At 49.2% G+C, this 24,662-nt stretch overlaps 1 protein-coding gene across 1 annotated transcript in view; it reads right to left on the bottom strand.

Annotated features, from left to right (window-relative positions):
* Positions 1–24,662, bottom strand: part of LOC138554586 (vomeronasal type-2 receptor 1-like) — a 230,367-nt gene that overhangs the window by 135,910 nt on the left and 69,795 nt on the right. The window contains exon 3 of the mRNA XM_069642596.1: positions 10,866–11,636. Within this exon, the coding sequence (XP_069498697.1) occupies positions 10,866–11,636 (771 nt within the window). The remainder of the gene's footprint in view (positions 1–10,865; positions 11,637–24,662) is intronic.

Below are 24,662 nucleotides of genomic sequence, written 5' to 3'. Positions count from 1 at the left end.
TGTGAAAACACGCCCTCTAGGCTCTCCATCGCAGCATCTACCTAATCCGAGGTCACATTTCTTTTTCCAACCAGGTGCAGCATTTAACTAGAGCTCGCCTAAATAAAGAGTGTAGATATCATGTTGTCCAACCTTACAAGAGGATTATGATATATGAAATGATAGATTATTTATAACGTGCGGACCCGGGGATCGAACCTGTGTTGCTCCATGATCGTCTTTTTTCCAAGGCGAGCACGTTGCCCCTGAGCTCCACCTCTCTGCCATAGAGCAACAAAAAATCAATGTGTGCATGTGCACATGTCACACCTTTCTGAATCAATGGTGTGCGCTTTTAAATGTGACCACGACAGAGAGGACTGCAGTTGCCACGCAGGTGGCGGTGGGGTGTGGGAGGTACATAGCAGCCAGGGCACCCTGGCATGTGCACATTCTAAGGAGGTCTGTAAAAGGCTTTGGTCAGGTACTGCAGGACACAGATGGGGGCACAGGATATTGCTGCCAGGATCCTGGCTCTTTACTGACAAGTAAAATAATGCAGAGCTGAGTGGGAAGTCTAGGCCTACATGGTGCCATGGCGGTGCCGAGTCCATGGGGTGGATTTTCTCCACTCTCCTTGCTGTTGCGCAAAGGACCAACCATTCAAATGTTCAGCCTTATAGACATTGGATGGGTTCAGTAGCGCTTGGTATTATTACCATTCTCCGGGTTAAAGCCCTCAGCTTGGGCGCAGGTAAAAACATGTGGGTCAGCAAATATCCTACGATCATCCCCCATCATGCATCCTAAGAGGGTTACATATATTGAAGCTGCTTAGAGTATTTCCGATAAAAAATAACAGTATTCCATATGACAGCCCAACGGCAATGCTTCAATCTGTATTGAAGCCTTTGCCATTGGCGTCGCAGCTCCCAAATCATTGACTTTGCCAATTCAAGCGTGTTAGTATCTTGTCTAATGGCCAGCAAATGCTTTACATATTTGTATGACATTTCTTGTTTTATAATCAGCATAGGTTTTCAGAGGTTTGTCATGCCCCCCGCGGTTCCATTGGAGTGGCTGTTTGACAGAGAGGCCAGAGCTCTAGGAGTGGTTATACATTCACAATCCCAGTGCCCCTCTCTCTGATGGAGACCCACAGGCAGGCATCAGCTACTGGAGCAGGGTTCCCAAAGCACCTTATTCAGACGGGGTGCATCTGGAAAGCCTGCAATAGGGTACGAGTTAGGTAAGTCAGGACCGCAAAGGCACACATTTCACGGTCCTAAGTGAAAAGACCTTTTTAAAAAAACGAAATAAAAAAAGATCGATTTAGAAAGACCGTACTGTGACCGCACCGAGCGGTCTTTCTAAATCGAACTATCATGCCCCTGCTGCACACGAGTGCGTGCAGGGGCTAACAGGCAGGTCAGTAGCAAGAAGAGCCGTTGTGGGTGTGGCGCTGCCCCGTGAGGGGACGCGCATTCAGTGGCGTGACGTTGCACGCTGCCGCGTGCTGTATAAATAAACGGGGCATTCCCGGCCGCGATAGAGCGACCGGGATGCCCGAACTGTAAGGACGTGTGTCGAGTGTGGTCCTTACAGGGTGGGGGCTTACGGGACCGCCTGGGGGCAAGGACACACCCCCAACATTGGCGACAGGTGGATGCGGATGCCCGGGCCCGGCGGTGAAAGAATTCCATAATTTTCTTCCCTGAAACGGAACGAACGGACATTTCGTTTCATGCCGTGGCTGCGGATCGCACACGCGGCTGGCGCCCATTTTGTCAGCAGGGCCGTGGAACTTCACCAAGCTCCGGTTTGGATGGTGAAGGTGATCCAGGTCTAATTTTTGGACATACTGCTTGCAGGCAGTCAAACCTGCACGCCCATGCCAGATTTTTGGATTTTCCTCCAGATTTGGGCCTCCTACGTCGAGTGAAAGCAAGGAGAAGGGCTAAAATGGCTGGGCCTGCTTAGCCCAGTTCTTTTCTTCGCTTAATTTTTTGAACTCCTACACCCCTGGGTGTTTGCTGCAGTGAGGGGGCACAGTGCTTCTTCATCCCCTTCATCATCAGGCTGCTGTGGCCTCTTCTTCGCCCTCCTCATCATCAGGGTGGATTACTGCAGTGGTGGATCCTCAAGTTGGCAGGTTTTTCTTCTGCTTCTTCAGTTCTGGTGGCAGTCTTAGGAGTGCTGAGGACAAGATTACACCATCGCCTCCCCAGGTTGGACTGTTACTTTGCCTGTGTGGGGTATCCAGACTGTGAGGTGGTGGTGGGTGATTGAGTTGCGGCTCCCAGATTCCAAAGTGGGGGTGCCTGTGCGCTCAAGCCCATGAGTGACTCTGGCGATCAAGGCGGTGGGACCCCTGCAGCCGCACAGCTTCCCCAGGACTGTGGTCAGGCGGCAGCTCAACAGCAGGTCTTTCAGGCTCCGGTGCTTCCAGTGCAACACCCAGTGGCGGCTCCACAGCTACCCCCTCAAGTCCAAGTAGTTGGTCAAGCTCCTGTGCCTCAGGGGCCACCGGTGGTGCAGTCAGTTGCTCAGCAAGGACTTCCTATCATGGCCCAAGCACGTGCCCATGCAGCCCTGCAGCCTATCCTCGAATTTGACGCATCGGGCCGACCATCCAGCATGGTGCCCAGGTGGAGGAGGTGGGTTGGGCGCCTCGATATGTACTTCAGGGCCGCCCAGGTGACGGATGATGACAGCAGGGTGGCAACTATGCTGTACTCCGAGGGGCCGTCAGTCCAGGAGATTTTTGAGTCGCTTCCTGCAGGGGATGGCTCTTATGACGCGGCCAAGGCGGCACTCCTGGCCCATTTTCTGCCCCTTGCCCACGTGGACTATGAAAGATTTGTCATGCTATCGGCCAAGCAAAAGGAGGATGAAACACTGGACACCTTCTATGGTCACCTACGTCGCCTCTCCCTGGGTTGTGCGTGGGGAGACACAGAGGACATGATGCGCACAATGCTCCTCGGGCAAACTCAGGAGGCAGGTCCTGAGAGAGTCGGATATCACTCTACCCCAAATCCTGGAACTAGGCCTGTGCCATGAGGTGGCGGAGGCTCGGGTAACCAAGATGGAGGCGGGGTCCCGCTCAATAAAGTCGGAGGAGGTGTGTGCCATGTGGCGTGGTGGCAGAGGAGTGAGAAGGCCTGGTGTGGGACCCCATGACAGAGCAGGGAGAGTGGGGGAATCGTGCCAGAAGTGCGGGTACGACCTCCCCCACCCGAAGGAGTGTCCGGCGGCTGGAAGGACATGTGGTAGGTGCGGCCTGCCTGACCATTTTTCGAGGGTGTGTAAGGCAGCCCTGCCCGTGATGGTGCCGAGAGGCCCGGCTCGGACGTGGGTCCCGCGCCAAAACCGCCCACCAAATGTGGCCCAGGTGGACCAGGGCGGGGAGGATGCCCACGTGGACGAGGCCGAGGAGGAAGATGAAGAAAACATTTTCTTTATTTCCAGTGTGGAGATCCTGAGGGGGAAGAACAGGAGGCAACCAAGGTGTGTGGTGGAGGTCAATCACTCGCCGGTCCCGGTGCTGGTGGACACGGGAGCCTCAGTCAATGTGATGGCCCGGGGGCACTATGATGCCCTTGACTCGCCCCCAAAGCTACTCACGCCAAGAGCCCGCATATTCGCGTTTGGAGGATTGGAACCAATACCGCTGGACGGTGCCTTCGTGACGAAGGTGGAGCATGAGGGCTCGCAGATCAAAGCCCGGTTCTATGTGACGCCGTAAGCAACAACACTTTGCTGAGCTGTGCAGCCGTCGAGGCTCTTGGAATTGTCAGTTTTGCATACTCAGTATACCTCAAGGACATCAATGATCTGTTCGACAAGTATGCCGCCCTCTTCAATGGCATTGGAAGGATGACCGGTGACCCGGTAAGGTTGCACATCGATGGCTCTGTGCAGCCCATCGCCCTGAAACACCGCAGGGTACCGTTTCATCTGAGGGAGCAGGTTGATAAGGAGCTGGACAACCTGGTGAATCTCGACATCATCGAGAAGGTGGAGGGCCCGACCCCCTGGGTGTCCCTGATTGTTGTGGCTAGGAAGCCCAAACAACCTGACTCTGTCCGGATCTGTGTAGATATGAGACTGCCCAACAAGGCCATCAGGAGGGAGTGGCATCTCACCCCCACTATCGATGACATTATTGCGGAAGTACAAGGGGCTTGGTTCTTTTCCAAACTAGACCTCCGAGCAGGCTATCATCAGGTTGTCCTCCATCCTAAGTCCAGGTATATCACCACATTCACCACTCACCGAGGACTATACCAGTATAAGAGGCTGAGCTTCGGGGTGTTATCGGCTGCAGAGGTCTTTCAGAATATTATTCGGGGTGCCCTCGCAGATCTGGAGGGTGTCCTAAACATCAGCGATGAGATTCTGGTGTTCGCAAAGACTGAGGTGGACCATCTGAGAAAGCTGGGGAAGACCTTTGAGAGACTGCAATCGCTAGGCCTCACCCTTCACAGGGACAAATGCGAGTTCCTGCGCCCTTCCATCAAATTCTTCGGTTTTGTCTTCAAGGGGGGGGGTGTCGCCGGACCCGAGGAAAGTCCAAGATATTAAGAAGGCACAGCCCCCCGAGTCGGTGGCTGACGTGAGGAGCTTCCTCGGCATGGTAACCTACTGTGGGCGTTTCATCCAAAATCTCGCCTCTAGGTCTGAACCACTCAGGGCTCTGACGAAGAAGGAGTCAGCCTGGCACTGGGGCCCGCTCGAGCAAGCGGCCTTTGAGGACATCAAGAGAGCCCTGACAGCTGAGCACACCATGGCGTTCTTCGACCTGGCGCTGACATCCGAGATCGTTGTGGACGCCAGTCCATTTGGCCTGGGTGCCATGCTGACCCAGGTGGACCGGGACGGGAGTATCCAGCCAGTGGCCTACGCCAGCAAAGCGCTCTCCGAAACTGAACAAAGATACTCACAGATCGAGCGTGAGGCGCTGGCGATCCTCTGGGGCTGCAGACATTTTCGGCTCTATGTCTTGGGGCGTCCAGTGACGGTGGTGACAGACCACAAGTCCCTGCTTCCCATTCTGGCAGGGTCATCCTCGAAACCACCGGCCAGAATCGAGAGGTGGATGCTTGCTCTTCCCGAGTATGGGGTCACCCTGGTGTATCGGCTGGGGGCCAATAATGCAGCGGACTATCTTTCCAGACATCTGGGAGTGCGTGGGGGAGATGAGTATGACACCTGTGCGGAGGAGGCCGATGATCACGTCCGAATGGTGGTGGAGGCGGCCACGCCGAACGCAATGCCCCTGTCAGAACTGGAAGCGGCAGCTACCGAGGACGAGTGCTTCCGGATCCTAAAGCACCCCATGCAGCAGGGCTCCTGGAAGTCTGTCCTGGAAGCTTTAGCGGGGCGGACCCAGGAGGCCAAGACAGTACTTGAGCAACTATGGAAGGTCAAGGAGGAATTGTCCTTCTCAGCATCGGGCCTGCTGCTCCGAGGTGACCGGATAGTGGTCCCCCAGTCCAAAGTAAAGGATGTGATCACCTTGGCCCACCATGGACACCAGGGCGCCGCAAAGACCAAGGCCAGGCTGCGGCTGAAGGTCTGGTTCCCCGAGCTTGAGCGGAGAGTGGATGACTTTGTGGCGGCCTGTGTATGGTGCCTGGCGGCATCTCCTCTGCAGCAAGAGCCGGCCATCGAAGCAATGCCCCGAGGCACGCGACCCTGGGAGGTCGTCCATGCAGACTTCGGGTCAACGTCCATAGGAACCCATTTCCTTGTAATCGTCGGCGAATATTCACGGTATCCAGAGGTGGAGTTTGTCGAATCGGCGGCTTTCGAACACGTGGTCGTGGCCGTTGAAAAAGTGTTCGCGGCCCATGGGTTCCCCCACACCTTGTGCTCAGACAACAGGTCGCCGTTCCAGAGTGAGCGGTTCTCGGAACGGAGAGCTGCAGGGTCCAGCATAGGAAGGTGTCCCCATTGTGGCCTAGGGCAAATGGAGATGCTGAGAGACTGAAGCGGACGCTCAATAAGCCCTTCAGGATCGCCCAGGTACAAGGACAGCCACTCCAACGAGCCTTATACCAGTTCCTGCGGGTGTACCGCACCACCCCACATGCATCCACGGGGTGGCTCCAGCTGAGGCCCTGTTCAAGCGCTGCCCCAGGGGCCTACTACCCGATGTCGGGGAGAAGGAGCCCGGGGTGATTGACAATCAACAGGTCGAGGAAGACCGGCGGGTGAGGATTGAACAGGAGAACCTGCGAAGGGGTCTCCAACCCCAGCGGCTCGAGCCAGGGGACGAAGTCCTCATCCGTAATTGACACCCCCATGGAAAGCTCTCGCTCCCCTATGAGCCGGAGCCATTGGACGTTGTGGCTGTGAAGGGTTCCATGGTGACGGCCTCTGACGGAAGATCTGCCGTCACCGGGAATGTCAGCTTCTTTAAGAAACTGGGTGATCCAAGAACTGAACCGCCACGGGAGATGGACTTAATGGAGGTACCGGAAGACGGAGGAGTTTCCTCCAGCACACCTGGGTCCCATATCCGGGGGACGTCGGCAGAAGGACTTCCTGTGCCGGAGGTAAGCGGGAGGTACCCCCAGAGGGCTGGGCGAGGGAAACCCGCTTACCTCAGTGAATACGTGCTGGGACAGCTGGTTGGTCAACCTGAGTGAGGGAATCCGGGTGGCTGACATTAAAGGGGTTTTGGGCAAGTGTGGCGTGAAATGTAACAGTTAATTGTTTTAGTGGTTTGCGGTGTATATTAAAAACATTTGTGTGTCCTCCCGAAAAAGGAGGAGTGTGGCGCTGCCCCGTGACGGGATGCACACGCGGCGGCGTGACGTTGCACGTCGCCGCGTGCTGCATAAATAAACGGGGCGTTCCCAGCCGCGATAGAGCGACCAGGAAGCCCGAACTGTAAGGACGTGTGTCGAGTGTGGTCCTTACAGGGTGGGGGCTTACGGGACCGCATGGGGGCCAGGAACACCCCCAACAGTGGGAGTGCAGGTAAGTTTGTGTGTGTGTTTATGTGTGCGTGAGTGCGTGTATGTGTCTGTGTGTGTTTGTGTAGGGAGTAGGATGTATGTGATTTCGTCGAATATATTTCTCCTACTGAAGATTTTACTAAATCCATTTTTATAGAAAAACGAAATATTTTATTTATTTATTTATGTTTAATGCGGGGGAGACCCACGCATTCCCCCTCACCTAACTTATACCCTAACCCAACCTATCATGCATTTCACATATAACATTTCACCTACATTTTTCCAGTGAAATATATTCTGTAAAATCTCATTGGGCAAATGGTATTCTAAGAAATCTAAGGTAAACATATGGAGTATGCATGTGTTTTGCATGGAAGGAAGTGGTGGGATGATAAAATTATGGTTTCGGGGGAGTTAATCCCCCCCCTGATTAACAAGTGAATCAGAGGGACAGGGTGGGGAAGGAGGGGGACAGTATGTGCTATTTCCGTATTTTAAAGCCAACACAAAAACGGCCAAAGAAAAATCAGTCTTTTTTGTGTTTGGGCTTTAAAGGAAATATCTCATAGAACCCAATTCACTTCCAGCTGTCCTGTCATTCACGAGCCCCGACATCACCCAGAATCACCCACCTGGCATTCCCAGACTACCACTAAGAGGCCCCTTACAGGAGTGGAGATCTGGACTCAGGTGGTTCTCACAGGAGTGTAATGATTTCTTCAAATTCCCCTTGATAACCTGCGGAGGTTACGGGCTGCTAGGGTTAGGGCTGGACAGGCCGCTACACAACATTCCTCCTTGAGGTTGGTCAAGGCAGGATCCCACAGGCCTGCTACACCCAACACAAAGTGGTAGCTCCCTTTCTCTGCCAAGTGAGCCATCGGTCAAAGGTGGAACCATCAACAAGTCAGAGCATACATCAATAACATCTATTGGCAATTGCACTAGAACACACACAGCTGTACATTTTTCAAGATATGACATCAAAATGTTACTGCAACCAATATTGAGGTAGACACATGATTACGCTCCCTGGGGGATACTCACAAACTCTTGTAAATGGGGAATCACCAGAAGCAGTGGAAAGATGAGGGAGAATGCTGACCTAATACAGAGAAGTCTGACCGCATGCTTTTAAAAGCAACAGTGATGTCCATTGAGGTATCCACCACAGTACTACGTGGAATCCGTTGGAATTGCTACCACTGATCAGATGATTTGCAAGATGGTGCTGCACACCGTGCAATCCTCTAAAACCTCCAAACTTAGTGCTGCAACTAGTAGAATTCACAAAGCCCTTTACCAATAATGCAATCTTCCTAAGAAAAATGTATTTAAGCGTGCCAAAGACTATAACCAATCCCAGGGGGAAAAACATTACGAACCAGGGAATAACCAATCAGGGACCATATTAGAAACTACAGCAGAGGCCCATTGGTATAAAAGAAGTTGGATCAGTTCAGATGATGTCTTGAACCCAGAGGAAGCAGCCATTCCTACGGGTGCTCCCTTCATACAAGGTGAGGATGCTGAGCGTGGAAGTGTTCAAATGAGAGGATCCTGGAAGAGCAGACTTGCCTTCACCTTCTCCCTTGGTTGAAGGGGAGAGTCCTGGAACTACTATCTAGTAAAGAACTTCTTATTGGAAGAAAGCAGGGAGCCATTCTTGCTAGACACATTGGATGGGGAGAGCCCTGGAACCACTGTACAGAAGAAGTCAGCTGCCTGGTTGAGGGCAGTAGAGGATGGAAGGAGAGTGGGGAAAGAGCTAATCCATGGAAGCCTTCAATTGAAAGGCTGAACAGGGGTATGCAAGAACACCTTTCAAATCCTTAGGGGAATGGAGCTCTATAACGCCTTAGGCTTTCCACTAGCGATTCACAGATCAAGATAATATAGGATCCAAGCCTGTGGCATGAGGGGCTAGTGTAAACCCTCAAATATGATGTGGGGTCTTGGCAAAGGATGTAGTATGATATATGTCAGCATAAAGTAAGGAAATTAAATTAAATTAAATTAATTAAATTACAGATCCACTTTCCAGGGGCTGTTTTGGGACCTGGATATGCACAACACTTTGTTGATGTTCCTCAAGAATCTTTCCACATCGATGTTTGCTTGTGGCCACCTGGACGTGATGTGATGATGTCTGATGTGTAGATAATCCATGTATTTTATTAGTTCGGTCCCCTGGAATGCCGGTCCATTGTCGCTCCTGATGCGTCTTCGCAATCCGTTTGTTGCAAACATCTTCTCGAACGCTGGTATTACGGTGTCCACCACTGTCTATATGATCTCCACTTCTGGGTACCGCAAGTGGTCATCAATATCCACCAGCAGGTATGTCCCTTCATGCAGAAATTGATTCTGATGGTGTTCCACCTCGAAGATCTGCGCTCTGCCAACTGAATTGGCTCAGAGTTTGGAGGTGCCCCCATGATTCGGCAGGGATGACAGGATGTGATGATCTCCTCCACCTTGTTGTCAATGTGCGAGAACTACACTCTGTGTCTTATTCTGGCTTTTGTCTCGAGTATTCCCTAGTGGACTTCGTGTGCAAGAGCCACAATTCTGTCCTGCAAGCTGCTGGGGATGACTATGGGTTCAGCTCAGAATTAGCCCTTCGCAGGTGACAAACAGTTTGTGTCATACTGGGAACATACCGCTGAGGAAGTCTCTAACCGCTGGTGTGTGGTTGTGTACATGGCAGAGGAATGATTTCAATCTCCTGATATGATTGTGTTTTTCACTATGTTGCAACACGGGTCGTTTTGGGTGGCCTCCACAATATCATTGATACCGACCGACCTGGGCTTCATGGTGTGTATGATTTGACATATGTGCTCTTCTGTCTCCTCTTCCTCGCTCACTTACCCAGCATCGCTGCCCTCAGGTGCCTGGACAGGAAATCTGCTGGGTTGCCCGTACCTGCCTTGCAGGCCAGTTCAAACTCATTCTGCTTTAGGAGGAGCGGCCACTTCCCAATTCTAGCCAGAGGGTGTCCTGATGAACCCTGTGAAGATCGAGATGAGTGGTTTGTGGTCCGTGTATGCCCTGAACTTTCATCCATGGAGGTAGATATGGAAGTGTTGACACCCCCTGAGTACTGCTATGGCCTCCTTCTCGATGTGCGAATGCCGCTGTTCGATAGGTGTGAGGGCTCGGTGTTGTATGCAATGGGCTTGGATTCCCCTGTCCATGACTGTTGGACAAGGATCGCCCGAGGCCAACAGGGCTCACAGCAATATACAGTTCTATCATCAGGGTTGGGTCATAATAGGCCATCGTTATGTCCGAAGAAAGAGATGTCTTGATTTGTTCAAACACTTCTTGGCATTCATGGCTCCAGTCCCATTTGATCTTTGACCTTGTGAGCTCCCTGAGTGGTTCTGAAATGGTTGCCAGGTTGGGAATGAATCTGCCGCAGTATGTTTCCATCTGCAAGAAATTGCGTACTTCGGTGGGTGTTGTCAGAGGAGGAAGCCTCCTTTATGTCTGCTTCCTTTTGTGGGTCAGCCAATACCCCATCAGTGTTGAAGACATACCCAAAGAATGTTATCTCTTCTTTCAGGAATGCACATTTGCCCGGTGGATGGTGAGGCCTGCAGTCTCCAGTCAGCACTCCTGGGATCCCTTGGATAACTTCCTGAATAGCTTGTTGAAACACCTCTGCTGCTGATAAAATTGCCAAAGCTTAGTCTCTTGTACCGCTGCAGACCCAGGTGGGTGGAGAAGGTTGTAATCTACCTCGAGTCTTGGTGCAGTTTCAATTGGTGGTAGCCAGTGTCGAGGTGAATCTTTGAAAAACATTTTCAACCCTGTGAGGTCTGTGAATATCTCATCTAATGTGGGGCTGATGTGTCGCTCCCTTTTAGTCGCTGCACTAGGTAGGCGCATGTCTATGCAAATCCTTACCTTCCCTGTTTTTTTCTGCTTTTTCGTGACCACCATAGGCGATACCCAGGGCGTTGGTCCCATCACTTGTTCGATGATGCCAGCCTTTTCAAGTTCTTTTAGCTCCTTCACCAACAGGTCTCTCATGTGAAATGGAGTTCTCCTATGGTGTACTGCCTGGGGCTGTACTATGGGGTCAATGTGTAATTTTATGAGTTTGCCTTTTAGGCATCCAATACCTTTAAGGATGCCAGGGTGTTTGGCTAGTAGGTCAGTGACATCAGTGGAATCTGTGACAGCGCAAATTAAACGGATTAGTCCCAGGTCTTCAACTGCATCTCCGCTAAGTAGGCACTCGATTCCAGCATTGACAATGTACATCTTTGATTTGATGTCAGTCTCACCTCTGCTTAGTTCTGTTCTGAAACGTTCCTCTGCCGGGAGTGGCATCATGCTGCCATAAGCGAACAGAAGTGTTTCGGTTGACTTGAGTTCTGGTTGAGGACGCAGTGCCCGGAACACTGTGGTTGGCATCACATTTACAGATGCTCCTGTGTCTATTGTCATGCGTGTCTCTTGACCCTGTATGTTTATGAAGCATTTGGGTCTTCTGCATTTCTTTTTCGGCTCAGTGTTTCCGTGGTCCAGTGCCGAGATCCGGTGGATTTTGCTCCTCCTCCTCATTCTCCCAGTCCCCACATTAGTTAATGTTTCTCCAGGGTCATCCCCGGATTCATCTGTTGATGATTTGTCTTTGGCTGCTACACTGCACATATCCGCTTGTTTCATTTTCTTGGAGAAAGATGTAGCCTGTTGCGGTTGTGGGCGTTGAGGGTGCCCTGAGGATCTGCACATGCATGCATAGTGGTCCTTTCGGCCGCATGCTCCACACGTGGTTCCTTGCGCTGGGCAGTTTCTCCTTCTGTGACGTGCTCCACCGCATCATCTGCTCAGTGTGGGCCCAAGGATTCTCGGTTGCCACCGCTGTGAATTGTTTGTTTCATTGCAATCAGCCTTCAGTGCTTGACGGTCAATGATTTGTACTATCACTGCTGTTGTCAACGCAAGTTGAAGTTTCTGTAGAGTGATGGCCATTTGTGTTGCCCTCGCGTGAGACAGCTCCCTTTGGCATCCATATTCGAGAATTCTGGCTAGGGTTATGCCTTTTTCGCCAAACACCATTCTGCACAGTTTCTCCGAGTATGTGCCATTAATGATTTGATGCCTTATTTCCTTTTTGATGTTGTCGAAATCACATGATAGTGCTAGTTTTCTGAACCTTGTGTGGTAGGCGTCCAGTGTCTCGTCCTCCATTTGAACTGTGGTGCAGAAGTTGAAGGTTTCATAGTCTGGATTTAATGCAGCATGAAATGTGATGTGAGGGCGTCCTTAGCCATTTGTTATATGTCTGCACAGTCGTATATGGCCAAAGAGTTGAAAATGCACAGCACGTCATCGCCCATGTTGAGCAGGAGGTGCAATCTCTTTTTTCTGGGTGTTGTTATTTCCTTGCAGACCATCACAATCTGAAACTTTTGAATTCACAGCATCCAGCAGGGCCCCACTAATGATCGATCCGTGTAGGGGTCAAAAGTTCCCAGTACAGCCGTAGCACCTCCTTGATGTCAAGGAGACGGCACTGGTGGTGCCAGTGATGTAGCTATCCTTGCCGGTGTGCTGGACCTGGGCCTGGGGAGACCAGTTTCCATGTTGTCCTAATGCTGTGTGCACCCTTGAGTGTTGAGCAGCAATGGGCTCCTCCTCACCTGTGATTCCTGGAGTCTGGGTGTTGGCCAGTGGTTTCATCAGTGCCTGTGCCTTTTGATACTGTTCATATGGCATGGTTGGTAGCAGCCATTGTTTTCATGTTTTCCACATGTGGGGGAGGGTCTCCCCACCATGTTTTCCAAAAAATGTGATCCTTATGATCGTGTGAAGTAGGAAAATTGCTAATTCTTGTGTGCCTGCTTCATTCTGTGAGCTTGTTGCCAGTGTTGTATCTCTCCTGCCAGTTCTGCCGGCGAAGAGAGAGAGAGTAATGGGGGGCCAAATTACGGTGTTTCTGGAGAGCAGCGCGGGAACTACATAACACACGTCACACCAGTTTGGGATCGTGCCCTGAACTGCCTGCCTTTTGGCAGGGTAGGCCCTTTATTGTGCCTCACGTCACCCTGCATGCTGGACGGGAGGCGGATATGACAAGCTGAGAGGTTGTGCGGGGAGGCCAGAGCCTGCCTTTTGGCACCATGCTTCTCAACAGGGACGCCGTAGAGTGGAACGTGGCGGTGTGGCAACACCCATATGGACTTTCAATCATGTATTTTCCCGACAGCCTCTCTTTGGGTTTTTGGTAGGGGAGCAGTGCTTAAAGTGGGCCGGGGCCTGCCGGGGCCGGGCCCCGGCAGTCTCCAAAAAGTGGGGCTGAGCCGGGGCCCTGCCGGGGCCCCGTCCCACCGCCCGCAACATCGGCAGGATGCATTATCCCGTCGCGGCCGCAGCCGCGACGGGAGATGCATGCGCCTGCCATGAAGTCAGGCGATCTGACAAAAGTGGCAGCCAACCACAGCGACGCTGTGACTGGCTGCCACTTCTGTCAGTCATAGTAACTGCATCTGGTGACCCCTCGCGCGAGAGGTCACCAGAGGCAGTTACTGTCCCTTTGTTTCCCCAGGTCGCCGAGGCGTCTTTAACCCTCGGCGAACCTGGGGATTCCTCGACATATTTCGAGGTTTATAAAAGATGGCTTTGAAAGTACACATTTCAAGCCATCTTTTATAAAGCTTTGCCGACGGACAATTTTGTCCTTAGTCAAAGCTTTATAAAAGATGGCTTGAATTGTGTACTTTCAAAGCCATCTTTTATAAACCCGAAATGTTTAAAAAAGATGGCCTGAAAACTAGGCAAACCGTAGGGTATGCACACAAATATATATAAATGTTATATATTTGTGTGCGTACCTTACTATGGTGTGTGTACTGTGCAAGCCATCTTTTCTAAACATAGAAATATGTTACATATTTGTTACATATTTCTATGTTTAGAAAAGATGGCTTGCACAGTACACACACCATAGTAAGGTACACACACAAAAATATAACATTTATATATATTTGTGTGTATACCCTACGGTTTGCGTACTTTTTAGGCCACGCCCCTCCCACAAGCCACGCCCCCAAATGAGGGCCCCCCCTCGATTTCTTACCCCACTTAAAGCCCTGTAGGGGAGTGCCTGACCCGCTTGCCCGTGGCGTGGTGAACATGAGCAGAAGATAGTGGAGATAGCGGTATGCCCTGGTATTCCTGTCACTCCCCAAGTGAAGGTAAGCAAGATGCCAGTCTTGTTGTTTTATCTTTTTCTAGGAAGGAAGTGGCATTTCCCATCAGGTTTGCCCGAGCCCTCATGGTATAAAAGGAGGGAACTGCCAGAGAGACCTGAGCTTTTAGGCTCATTTTTATAGTCAGTTTCCAGTTTGCCTCTCACTCTGGGTTGAGGGATTGAGTCCCGACTAAAGGTTACAGGAGTTAATAATACCTTTGGTGGCATTAAACTTGCAGCAATTCTAAAAAATTGCACAGTGCTAGAGGTTAGTTAACGTTAGCCCTCTGCGTGTTAGTCAAGGGGGTTTCATCTTTGCGAGGACGTCATTACCTGTAAAGACGCCTTTAATTAACTTCCATTTTATAGGTTTGTAGTGTCCTGGGTGACTACGTAGTTTAATAGGAGATACTTGTTGAAGGGAAAAATCAAAACACAAAGGAAAGAAATGTCTTCATGCACATACGGAAGCAGGCTTTGAGGGTCTTGGGAGGTTGGTTGGCTCTGTCTGAAGGGCCAGGCACCTTGCTTTATCACCCCTTCAGACCCCACCATTTGCTGCGCAATATTCATACGCACGGGCACTGTTAACAAAGTGGTCAAGGCGATTGCATTTCATATATATGTAAACTGCAGTCACATGTGGGGTTTTTTGGTGGGAGGTTTCAGGCAGGTGCTTGCCACTACGGTTTGGTTAAAACATTCTGGCGCAAGTTACAGAGAAAAAAAAAGAATTGCCCACCCAGTTCCTAGATGGGTGCATGAGTGCAGTACTTCATTGGATTAGTGCAGAACAGGGCATATTCTAAAGAAAATAATACACTCCACATATGACTTCTCCGCCAGGCCTTGACATTTTTTATGTCTCTCCTTGAAATTTGTATTACTTCAGAAATGTAATTTACTGGGGTTTCAACTTACCCCGTCATTTCAGGATGACCGGCGGAGCTCACTAAGCACACTTTAAGAAGTTTATTCAACTCAGCCAATGTAGGGTTTTAGAACTCCTCGTCCTTTAGCAGGACGACCACCTAGGTGGGGGGTTCATTTCACTACATCCATTTAGCTGGATAGCTCCGGTTTAGAGCCTAATGTCGTTTGGGAGCCTGTATTGTGATTAGTGGCAGTGAGTTGTTTTGACAGTTGGTGGTGTTGTGGTAGGCTGCAGCGACCTAGGTTGTGGTTTCATAACGGCCTTCACAGGAAGGTGAAGTGTTCACTTTAATCGGGAAGTGGTCGTCATTCCATTCCAACATATGCTGTGAGGCATTAACTGCCGAACCATGGTTCTACTCAGTGCTCAGAGTTCTATGTTCAGAATACTAAAAAAAAGTCTCAAAACCCAGGCAATAAAGCATGAATGGGTTGACGTAGGGGAAAGGGGGATCCAAGGTACTACTATGAGGATAATTTGGATGAAGCATTTTCCTGATATCTAAGGCTATAAGGGTCAGTCTGTTAGTGACTATCGTAGGTCAGATTTGGCCCTTAATCTCTACTAGCTTTCATTTAGGTATTATGACGGATACCTCTGAGCTTAAAATGCGAATCCTCTGTGAGTAAAAGCATGTGGGTATGTTTACAGTTCATTACAGGATTTTTTCCCTAGGTGGTCAGTGATTTAATTTTACAACGTTTTGGACAACTGGTCTATCAGGCTGCAAGGGGGTCTAGCTAGCTGGTCCATTAAAAAAAGGGCCCAGATCCAGTGTTCAAACACTGTGTGCAGTATATGTATTATTTATTTCCCATCGAGGTTACTGTATATTTATGAAATATAAATATTTGTATTTAAGACTATTTAAAATATATAAAGTTCACCCCGATCATGGGGGTTATCAATTCAATGAATGTGTGTGGTCGTTTCTTCAAGTTATTGGGGACTATTCGGTATCCAGATTCACCTTTATGGTCATGATAACAATGTTCTTGCCAAAGGTAACCAGTTCCAAGACAACATTCCCTCACTAGCTCCCTTCTTATTCTCAATCCAAAGCCTGGGGTTGAGTGGGCAGGCTATACCCGGAGTCTCAAATGCATACATGTACATGGTAGGGTGTGTGCCCCGGGTCAATAACAACAGGTTGCAGATTAAACATTCATACACCGATTTACTTACCTGCTCTTGCATGACACAATTCACCACATAGGGCACTCATACCTTACACTAAGGAAGAATTATTTTACATCCAAAAATCGAAGGCCTGGAAGAGACCTTTTGTGAAGGCTGAAACCCAATGTCTAGGAAGAGACGTGTTGGGAACTCTGAAACCCAAGGCCTAAGGGAGAGGCATTTTACAAATCTTAAAAACTGAAAGCCTAAGAGAGACAGAGAGAGAGGCCTTTTAGGAGTCCTGCAATGACCAGTTGGGAAGTCTACATAAACCAATGCCCGGTAGGGGTCTCTTGTCAAAGCAGAAAGAACCAAGGAACAAGCCTGTTTATTAAAACAGGGAGGGAGTTTGAGCGGTAGATTTATGAAGGTTTTGCTTTGGCTTGGAGCTTTTATGATGTTGGCATAGGATAGTTAGAAGGCTAAAAACCATTGGGACTTTCCGGTTAACCGTATTGTTTGGACATTACTTTGTATCAGGGCTGCGCAACTAGTTTTGCCGGAGGTCCGATTGTACATTACAAGCTGTCTGCAGGGGGCCGGATTGTTTGTGTGGGGTAGCTGGGTGGGGAATGGGATGAATTTATGAAAAGTTGGCACCCATGAATCCACAGTTTAATTTCCTGATAACTGCTGTCAATGCAATAGAAGCCTTTATTCGTGATTACGCAGTTTGACAAGAATATATCAGCTTTATGAATATATCCTGTGAAAAAACACAAAGGAAGGGACACAAAAATAACACACAAATAAACACATTTCAAAGAAACTAATGAATGTAAGTTCAAGAAGCATGTTTTTATTTTGAAATGTCTTTTGTTTTTTTTCTTAACAAGTGTAAGCTGCACATTTAGAAAACGAAAGTGTGCCCACCATGTAGCTAGCATGCTTTTATCAGTGATAGCCCCCAGTGATATTCATGGCTTATTGCTTCCTGTGGTGTCCCTTTCAGGCTAGAAGAATGAACACAGCCTGATGCTGCCCTGATTGGCAGGTGTCCTCCCTTATCCTGCCAATTGGGAAGCCAGCAGGAGAATGCCCGACCCCCAGCCTAAGGTCCCACTTCTAAGGCTCTCGTCTGGGCCTGTCTGGGCCAGCGAGGGCTTCCTCTTTTCTCCTCCTCCCAGGAACTATGAAGCAGCCTCCCGATGTAGCCGGCACCTGCATGAACCATAGCCCTTGCCCTTCCACCCTCTCTTCAGAAGATCAAGTGAGTGATGGCTGAATTTTCCACTTCCTCCTCCTCTACCAGACACTGAACCAGAAACCAACTGTGCCTATTTCACTCCGCCTTCTTTGTCTTACCTATTCCACCCATTCTGCATTCATTTTGTGCCCTTTGTTTGATGTTCAAATTTGGGTGGGTGTGCTTTTAACATCTTGCACCCGACTGCTGCATTGCATTCTGTACCCCTTGTTTGATTTTTTTGAATTTGGGTGGGTGTACTTTTAATATCTTGCACCCGACTGCTGCATTGCATTTTGTGCTCTTTGTTTGATTTTCAAATTTGAGTGTGTGTGCTTTTAATATCTTGCACCCCACTGCTGGATTGCATTCTATGCCCCTCTATCATGAATGTCAGGCCGATCTCTTGATTCGTCGGAACCAAAATCGTCGTTATGCAGAACCCACTCCTCCTCACCTGATTCTTCAGTAGACTCCTCGCGTCTTCGCCCCTTTTTTCTTGTTGATTTCTTTTTAGAGAAGAGATATGGTCTTCCGCGGTTAGAAGCCACCCTGTTCCCACTAGTAAACCAGGGAAGCAAGGGGCCCCCTTCCCGCAGGAGCCGTAGGAGAGGAAAAAAGCGTTAGCTAAAAAAAACCTCTCTTGAATCTCGATCCTGATGAGGAGCCAGGTAACCCAGACAAGCTGTTGAATCTCGATCCGGATTCGAGGGATAATAGAGACCGCGGGTTGGCTAGTTGGAAGGGAAAAAAGGAAAGGAAAAAAACAGGTAAGTGCGGGGGAAAGATAGCAAATAAGGAAAAGGAGGGCAGAGTACCGGGGAGGAGCAAGGCAACAAAGGAGGGCAGGAAGGGACGATAACCGGCAAAAACACCGGTCAGGAAGCAGGCAAGGAACTGGAGAGAGAGCGCTAACGGAACAGAGCGTGAAAGCTTCAGTTGCAAAACGCCGGGCAAAACAAAGAGGCGTGGTTAAGAGCAAAACCAGGAAGAGGTCGGAAAAAGACTAGAGCGTAGCAACAGGAAATGGGGGAAGACTATGGAACGATCAATGGCGGAGTTGCCATCGGTTTCTCAGACTCCAAGGGAATCTCTTTGCAAACAGCATGACACCCTCTTGTAACTAGTAGGCCACCTGGTGAGTTAGGGCTAGGACTGTTCAGTGCAACCACTCCTCTATCCTCATCTATCCTCGGCCACCTTGATGGCACTCACCATCTCTCCTATCTTCTCTAACTGCTACACTATCACCTACCCTCCCTCTCTCACGAAGTCTGGAAGGAAACAGCACAAAAAGGCATCCTGACCACCAACCCTGGCCTACCCATCACAGACACCTATGTCAGTGCAACTTCAGGCACGTCTTCACTGATATTCTGTTCTCTGTACCTTCCCCAGATCTATGGACTGCTCATCTCATCTCATCTCTCTCACCTTTCACATCCTCTCTCATTAATATCTTTTACTTTCATTCAGAGTGGAAAAGAGTGGGAGTGCGTCGGGGGCCGCCACTAGTGGTGCAGCTTGATGCTCCAAAGACGTCCCTAGGTACTTTCCTCTAGCTGCTGTGTGCAGCGAGTGGTGAGCAGGGAGTTGAGAAGGAAGGCATTGAGCCTCTCATGCCGCCTGGCTACTGTGAGTCCTTTTTGATCATTTGCCTTCTTGAGCATCTGTTTTTGCAGCTTCATTGGTCTAAATAGCTCAGGGCACTTTGACACATAGTGTCTGAAGCGCTTATCAAGTGCTTCGTTTGCAGGACATTTCTGTGCTGTTTTCTTTCCTTGTGGTTGCTTTTCTGTACTGGTGACCCAGCCCCCACTGATTCTTTACTCAGGATGCGTGGGGGAAGGAAAAAGGTAATTAAAAGTATATTGAAAACATATGCGGTATGCCTGGTAAAAGATCAATGCCCTCTGAATCCCCCTAGGCCAGCTCTGAGAAATGTAATTCCAACAACTACTCTCACTGCCATCTCTACATGTGTTAACCAGGTACAACCAGCTGAAATTATAGTGGTTACCCCTAGGACTAATCCTCAGGCCCCATAAGGGGCCACTTCGCAGAAGTCTAGGCACTGAGCTCACAGAGGAAGCAAAGGTTGCGTATGGAGAGGGCAGATTTGTCCTCTGATGTTGGTGATGTTTCTGCCTTGTATAGTGGAAACAATGAGGCAATTTTTAATATCTACAGTGGAGGTTACGAATTGTGTAGACCTTCCAGTAAATACGAGTTCTTATATGCTTTCTTCACCTATAGTATCTCTGTCTGAGGTAATGAGGACTGAGTCTAATCCTAAATCTCAAGTTATTATCTGTGTACCAATAAATGCAACACGTACCTATTTGCCCTCCTCATCGATAACATCTTTGCCTGACGCAATAAGGACTGATTCTAATCCCAAATCTCAAGTTCTGCCCGTAGTATTATCACAGCCCACTTCGGAAGATAATTTACAGAAGCAGACTGCTCCGGAACAATGGGTGTGGTAAAAGACAACATAATTAAAGTATTAAACCTGTGTAACAGTTTTGACTATTTCTGCACATGGATGGACTACCTGTATAACTGTGTAGGGAACTATTATATGATCAAGATAGATAGAACATGCCAAATGGATCCTTTAATCCCTCCTATGCCTCAGCAGCGTGTAAATCAACTGATTAATGTTAGTTTGTTCCTCCACTGGGGAAAATGGATAGGGCCTCACAAACCATACAGCCAATGTCAAAAGATCTAAGCCCTGTCATCGGCCCCCACGCAAATGGTGGGCCTCTCATTTCTTCCCTAGAAGTAGGTAAACAGTTGCTAAGCCCTAAATCTCCAGTTTTTGTGGATGCAAAGAAGTCCAAGCAAGGCTGACCTGTCCCCTGCCGACCTATGAATGCAGGTACTCTATCATCCATCTCCAAAACCTTACATGTAAGGAAACTGCGTATGCCATTGCTTAGGGACAAGTCTCTAAAAAACGTTGTCTTGGGTGGCAGGAACTTTGTTTTCACCAATATAGAGAATCCAGTTGGGAGAGAATCGAGAGATGCGCTGAAGAATACAGTTCTGGCCTGGCTGCATCAAAGGACGGGCTGGGTGTGGTCAGATTCTCAGATCTGAAAATACTACGCATGCTCGAGAGTAATGAGTGGTGTGCTCAGTAGAACAGAGACTGTGTTCTGGTTGGTTGAGGGGACAGCAACCTCCTAGGTTTTACAGCAAATGTAAATACTTACCTAGGAGTTTGCCTAACCTAAATCTTGTAGTGGGCTAATCCTGGGCAATAACACCCCTTGTGGAGAATGTTTTTTTTTCTAGGATGAACTACGATTGTGTTGTATGCCCCACTGCTCCTTTGGTTGTGTATTGTTTATGTTACTTTATGTTTGTTATGATATGTCGTCTTATAGTGCTGTGATGCCTGCGGGCTGCTGCACTTTAGAAATATATAAATAAAATAATGTTGGCACCAAGTGGGAAATCCTCTGGGCGGGCTTCTCATCATCACAGGGTATCATTAATGTGTACCGGACTGGCACTATCTTGGTTAACGGTCCTCAACCCAACCTCCTCCTCTTTGACAGGCGCCTGCCGGCCCTCATCAACTTCCTTCCAACATATGCTTCTCCCCTGCCCACTCTTTCTGTCCTTCTGCCTGGTGTACCACGGCCCTGTAACCCTCCTTGGAAAACGCAGACATCTGCTTCCTTCTTGAAGACTTGGACCTGGACTTCCTCGCTCTTACTCAGATGTGGTTCACTCCCAGCCAGTCACTGTTTTTGACTCCCTTCTCCCTGATGGCTACAAGATCATTTCCAAGCCTCACCCTAACCGTGCTGGCGGTGGGGTTGCCTTGATTTTCCCTGAGTGGGTCCCTGTTACCTGGTACAATTCTGATTCTACACTTTCTTTTGGTTTGAGATACATCACATCTGAAGCAGAAAGACTGGCCTAATGAGTTGGCATAAAGACTGGCCTAAACATCTAACAGCCATGAAAGCAGATGTCACAGAGTGCAACAAGAGCACAACCAGCTGAGCTGTGGAATGTGATCCAGACCTCAGAGCTGGGCATTCATAGCACCCCTGTTTGAGAAGTACATGGCGCTGAAGCTGAAGCTGCTGGCTGAAGTCCCAAAGTCGATAAGAGCCTGCCTTACAAAGACAATCTGATGTTACGAAATATGTCTCTCTCTCTCTCTCTCTCTCTCTCTCTCTCTCTCTCTCTCTCTCTCTCTCTCTCTCTCTCTCTCTCTCTCTCTCTCTGTTCCTGCGATTTGTACTTAATGATGAGCCAGGCCTGGGAGGAGGCAGAGTCGATGCAGCCCTCCAGAGCCTGGTGTGTGTGTGTTAACATTACAGAGCTTTTACACCCAGAATTCTGGCTTGCGTATTATTTGTGCCGAGTGCCTAGAATGCCTGAGACGGTGTGAGGGAGCTAGATGAGCACTAGTGTCAGGGGGGAGCAGGACGAACGAATGTAACATATGGTGCCGAAATCCGGGAGCTCCTCTTAACATCATCAAATGCACGGCATCGAGATAGAGATTACAGCAAAACAACGGGTAAGTGAAAAAAACGTTTTCGCTGTACGTGTTGCATGTTTCAATAGTGGAGTTTGTGGAATTTAGAGTCTTCAGGGACTCTAGGAAGAATACAAAGATAGGGCAGAGCATTCCTAGGCACCTGTAATACAATCAGAGCACTGGGGCGTGGAGAGTGGGTGTAGGGCCGATGCTGTAGAGGTCACAGAGTGGGAGTGGGAGGTCTGTCTGAAGATTGAGATAAAGTGGAATAAAAGAGATTGAAGAATACAGATTACAAAGTACAGTTTCAGTGGCAACATGGCAGATGCCGCTCCACTGACAAGGCAAGAGGCAGGTGGAGATCTGTCATATAAGTGGGAGGGGCAAGGGCTGTTCTGGAGAGGCTGAAGAGCATGTTGCACAATTGGGATGTGATCCCCCAGTCGGCACAAAAGAAGATGGAGGTGGGGGCTGCCCAGGAACATCAGTTACAAAGGGTGGTGGAAGGGAATGTGGAGGAAAGGTTAGGATCCGCCCAGGGGTGGGCAGACAATCTGAATGCAGCTGATGACGCATGGCTGAGAAATGAAAAAAGCCGTGTCAGTGAAGGAGGGGGAGCAGTGAGGACACACAGAGGGGCAGGAATGTGAGGTGGCAGCACCAGTGCCTGTGGGGGATGGGGTGGATGACACACAACACTATGAGGGTGGCTGTATGTATTTCCGAGAAAGGGGAGGAAGTGGGGCAAGACATCGGAGGGAGGACATTTTGGAAAAAAGAGATGCAATGACTGATTTGTCAAACGGGGTCCTGACAGAATGGGGGGAGGCCTGTCCGGACAAAGTGGCAATAAATAAACTGGAGTTTAGGAGGAGGGGTGACTGTGGAGTGTGCACCTTAGACGAGGTAGTGAACAAGATGCTAGTGAAAGGTGTAGTGTCAAGCGTATACCTGTCAGAGAATGTCAAATCACAACATGACGCTTTCAGGGCATGTGCACCAGAGAAATACATTGACACCCCACATATGAAGTTGGTGGTCAGTGTCAGCGTGACTTAATAGTGTTTGGGGGGGGAAAGAGCAAAGCATGGTGAAGCGCAATCAGTGGTGCTGGCTCTGGGAAGAAAGATGATAACTGCATCTGAGCGAGAGTGGCCCGTGGCATCTGGTAATGACCCACAGCTAAGGGCATCGATATAAAATAAGGTGTGTCATGCGATGGAGGGGCCACAGCCTGAAGTGGTGGAGACTATCCTACAGAAGAGCAAGAAGGAGGATCATAGGAAATGTGAGCGCCTACTGGCCATTTGGAAAGAGGAGAATGAACCAATGATTCAGCATATCAATGCAGAGAAAGGGCAAGACAATGCAGTTCAGTGCCCGACCGAAATGGCCTGGTGGCCCATGGCAAGGGGAGGTTGGCACAAGCACATGGACATGTGTGTGGCTCACTGGAAGAAAAAACAGAAAGAGGTGCCAAAGAAGGAGCAGTTCAAACAGATGGATGTGAAAGACACACAGAGGGAAGAGTGGCTGTCACTTGTTCTCCATGGACTGCTGAGAGAGTTTTAAGCGACCAGGTATTCACCATGCAAGATGCTACTTGGGAAAAATATGACAAGCACTGACAAGTTGCTGCTGACACTGACCGCAGGTGCACCTAAGGACTGGGAGGTACTGGAGGGTTACTATATACTGGAAAGTAAGGAAGAGATTTACTTTGACTTGGACAGTGCAAACAAACAAACATGACAGACACATGAATGGGGTGTTGCTGAATGTGAGAGAGACATGGATGTTCAGAGCTAGAAAGGGCGGGACATGTAGTGATGCCTGTTTTTGGTGTTTTAGATGCACCCCAGATTCTGGCTGATGCTAACAGGAGGGTGTAATACAGTACAGTGAGTGGCTTTAAATGAGTAAAGACGTAAATAAGCTGTCTTAGTTTGATAATGTTTTTTATTTTCTTGCTTCTTTATTGAGTAATAAGTTTTATTGCAATATGCTTATGTAGTAGTGCAAGGGTTTTAGTTAGCGATTCATAGATAAAATAATAAGAGATGAAAAAAAGTGGGCACATGTTACCTGGTACAATTGTGATTCTACACTTTCTTTTGGTTTGAGATACATCACATCTGAAGCAGGAAGACTGGCCTAATGTGTTGGCATAAAGACTGGCCTAAACATCTAACAGCCATAAAAGCAGATGTCGCAGAGCGCAACAAGAGCACAACCAGCTGAGCTTTGGAATGCGATCTAGGCCTCAGAGCTGGGCATTCATAGCCCCCCTCTTTGAGAAGTACATGGCACTGAAGCTGAAGCTGCTGGCTGAAGTCCCAGGGTCGATAAGAGCCTGCCTTACAAAGACAATCCGATTTTACAAAATATGTCTCTCTCTCTCTGTTCTTGCAATTTGTACTTAATGATGAGCCAGGCCTAGGAGGGGGCAGAGTCGATGCAGCCCTCCAGAGCCTTGCATGTGTGTGTTAGCATTACAGAGCTTTTACACCCAGACCTCTGGCTTGCGTATTATTTATGCCGAGTGCCGAGTGCCTGGAATGCCTGAGATGGTGTGTGAGGGAGTTAGATGAGCACCAGTATCGGGAGGAGCAGGACGAACAAATGTAACGGTCCCTTCCTCCCTCATACCCGCCCAGCCTTACTCTTCCTTTGAAAGCCTGGTCTGCAAG

This window comes from Ambystoma mexicanum, chromosome 1q (genome assembly GCF_040938575.1).
Source record: "Ambystoma mexicanum isolate Mex_15411 chromosome 1q, UKY_AmexF1_1, whole genome shotgun sequence".
Classification (NCBI taxonomy): Eukaryota; Metazoa; Chordata; class Amphibia; order Caudata; family Ambystomatidae; genus Ambystoma; species Ambystoma mexicanum.
The sequence above is the reverse complement of the archived record's forward strand: the minus strand, read 5'-3'. Positions and strand labels throughout refer to the sequence as shown.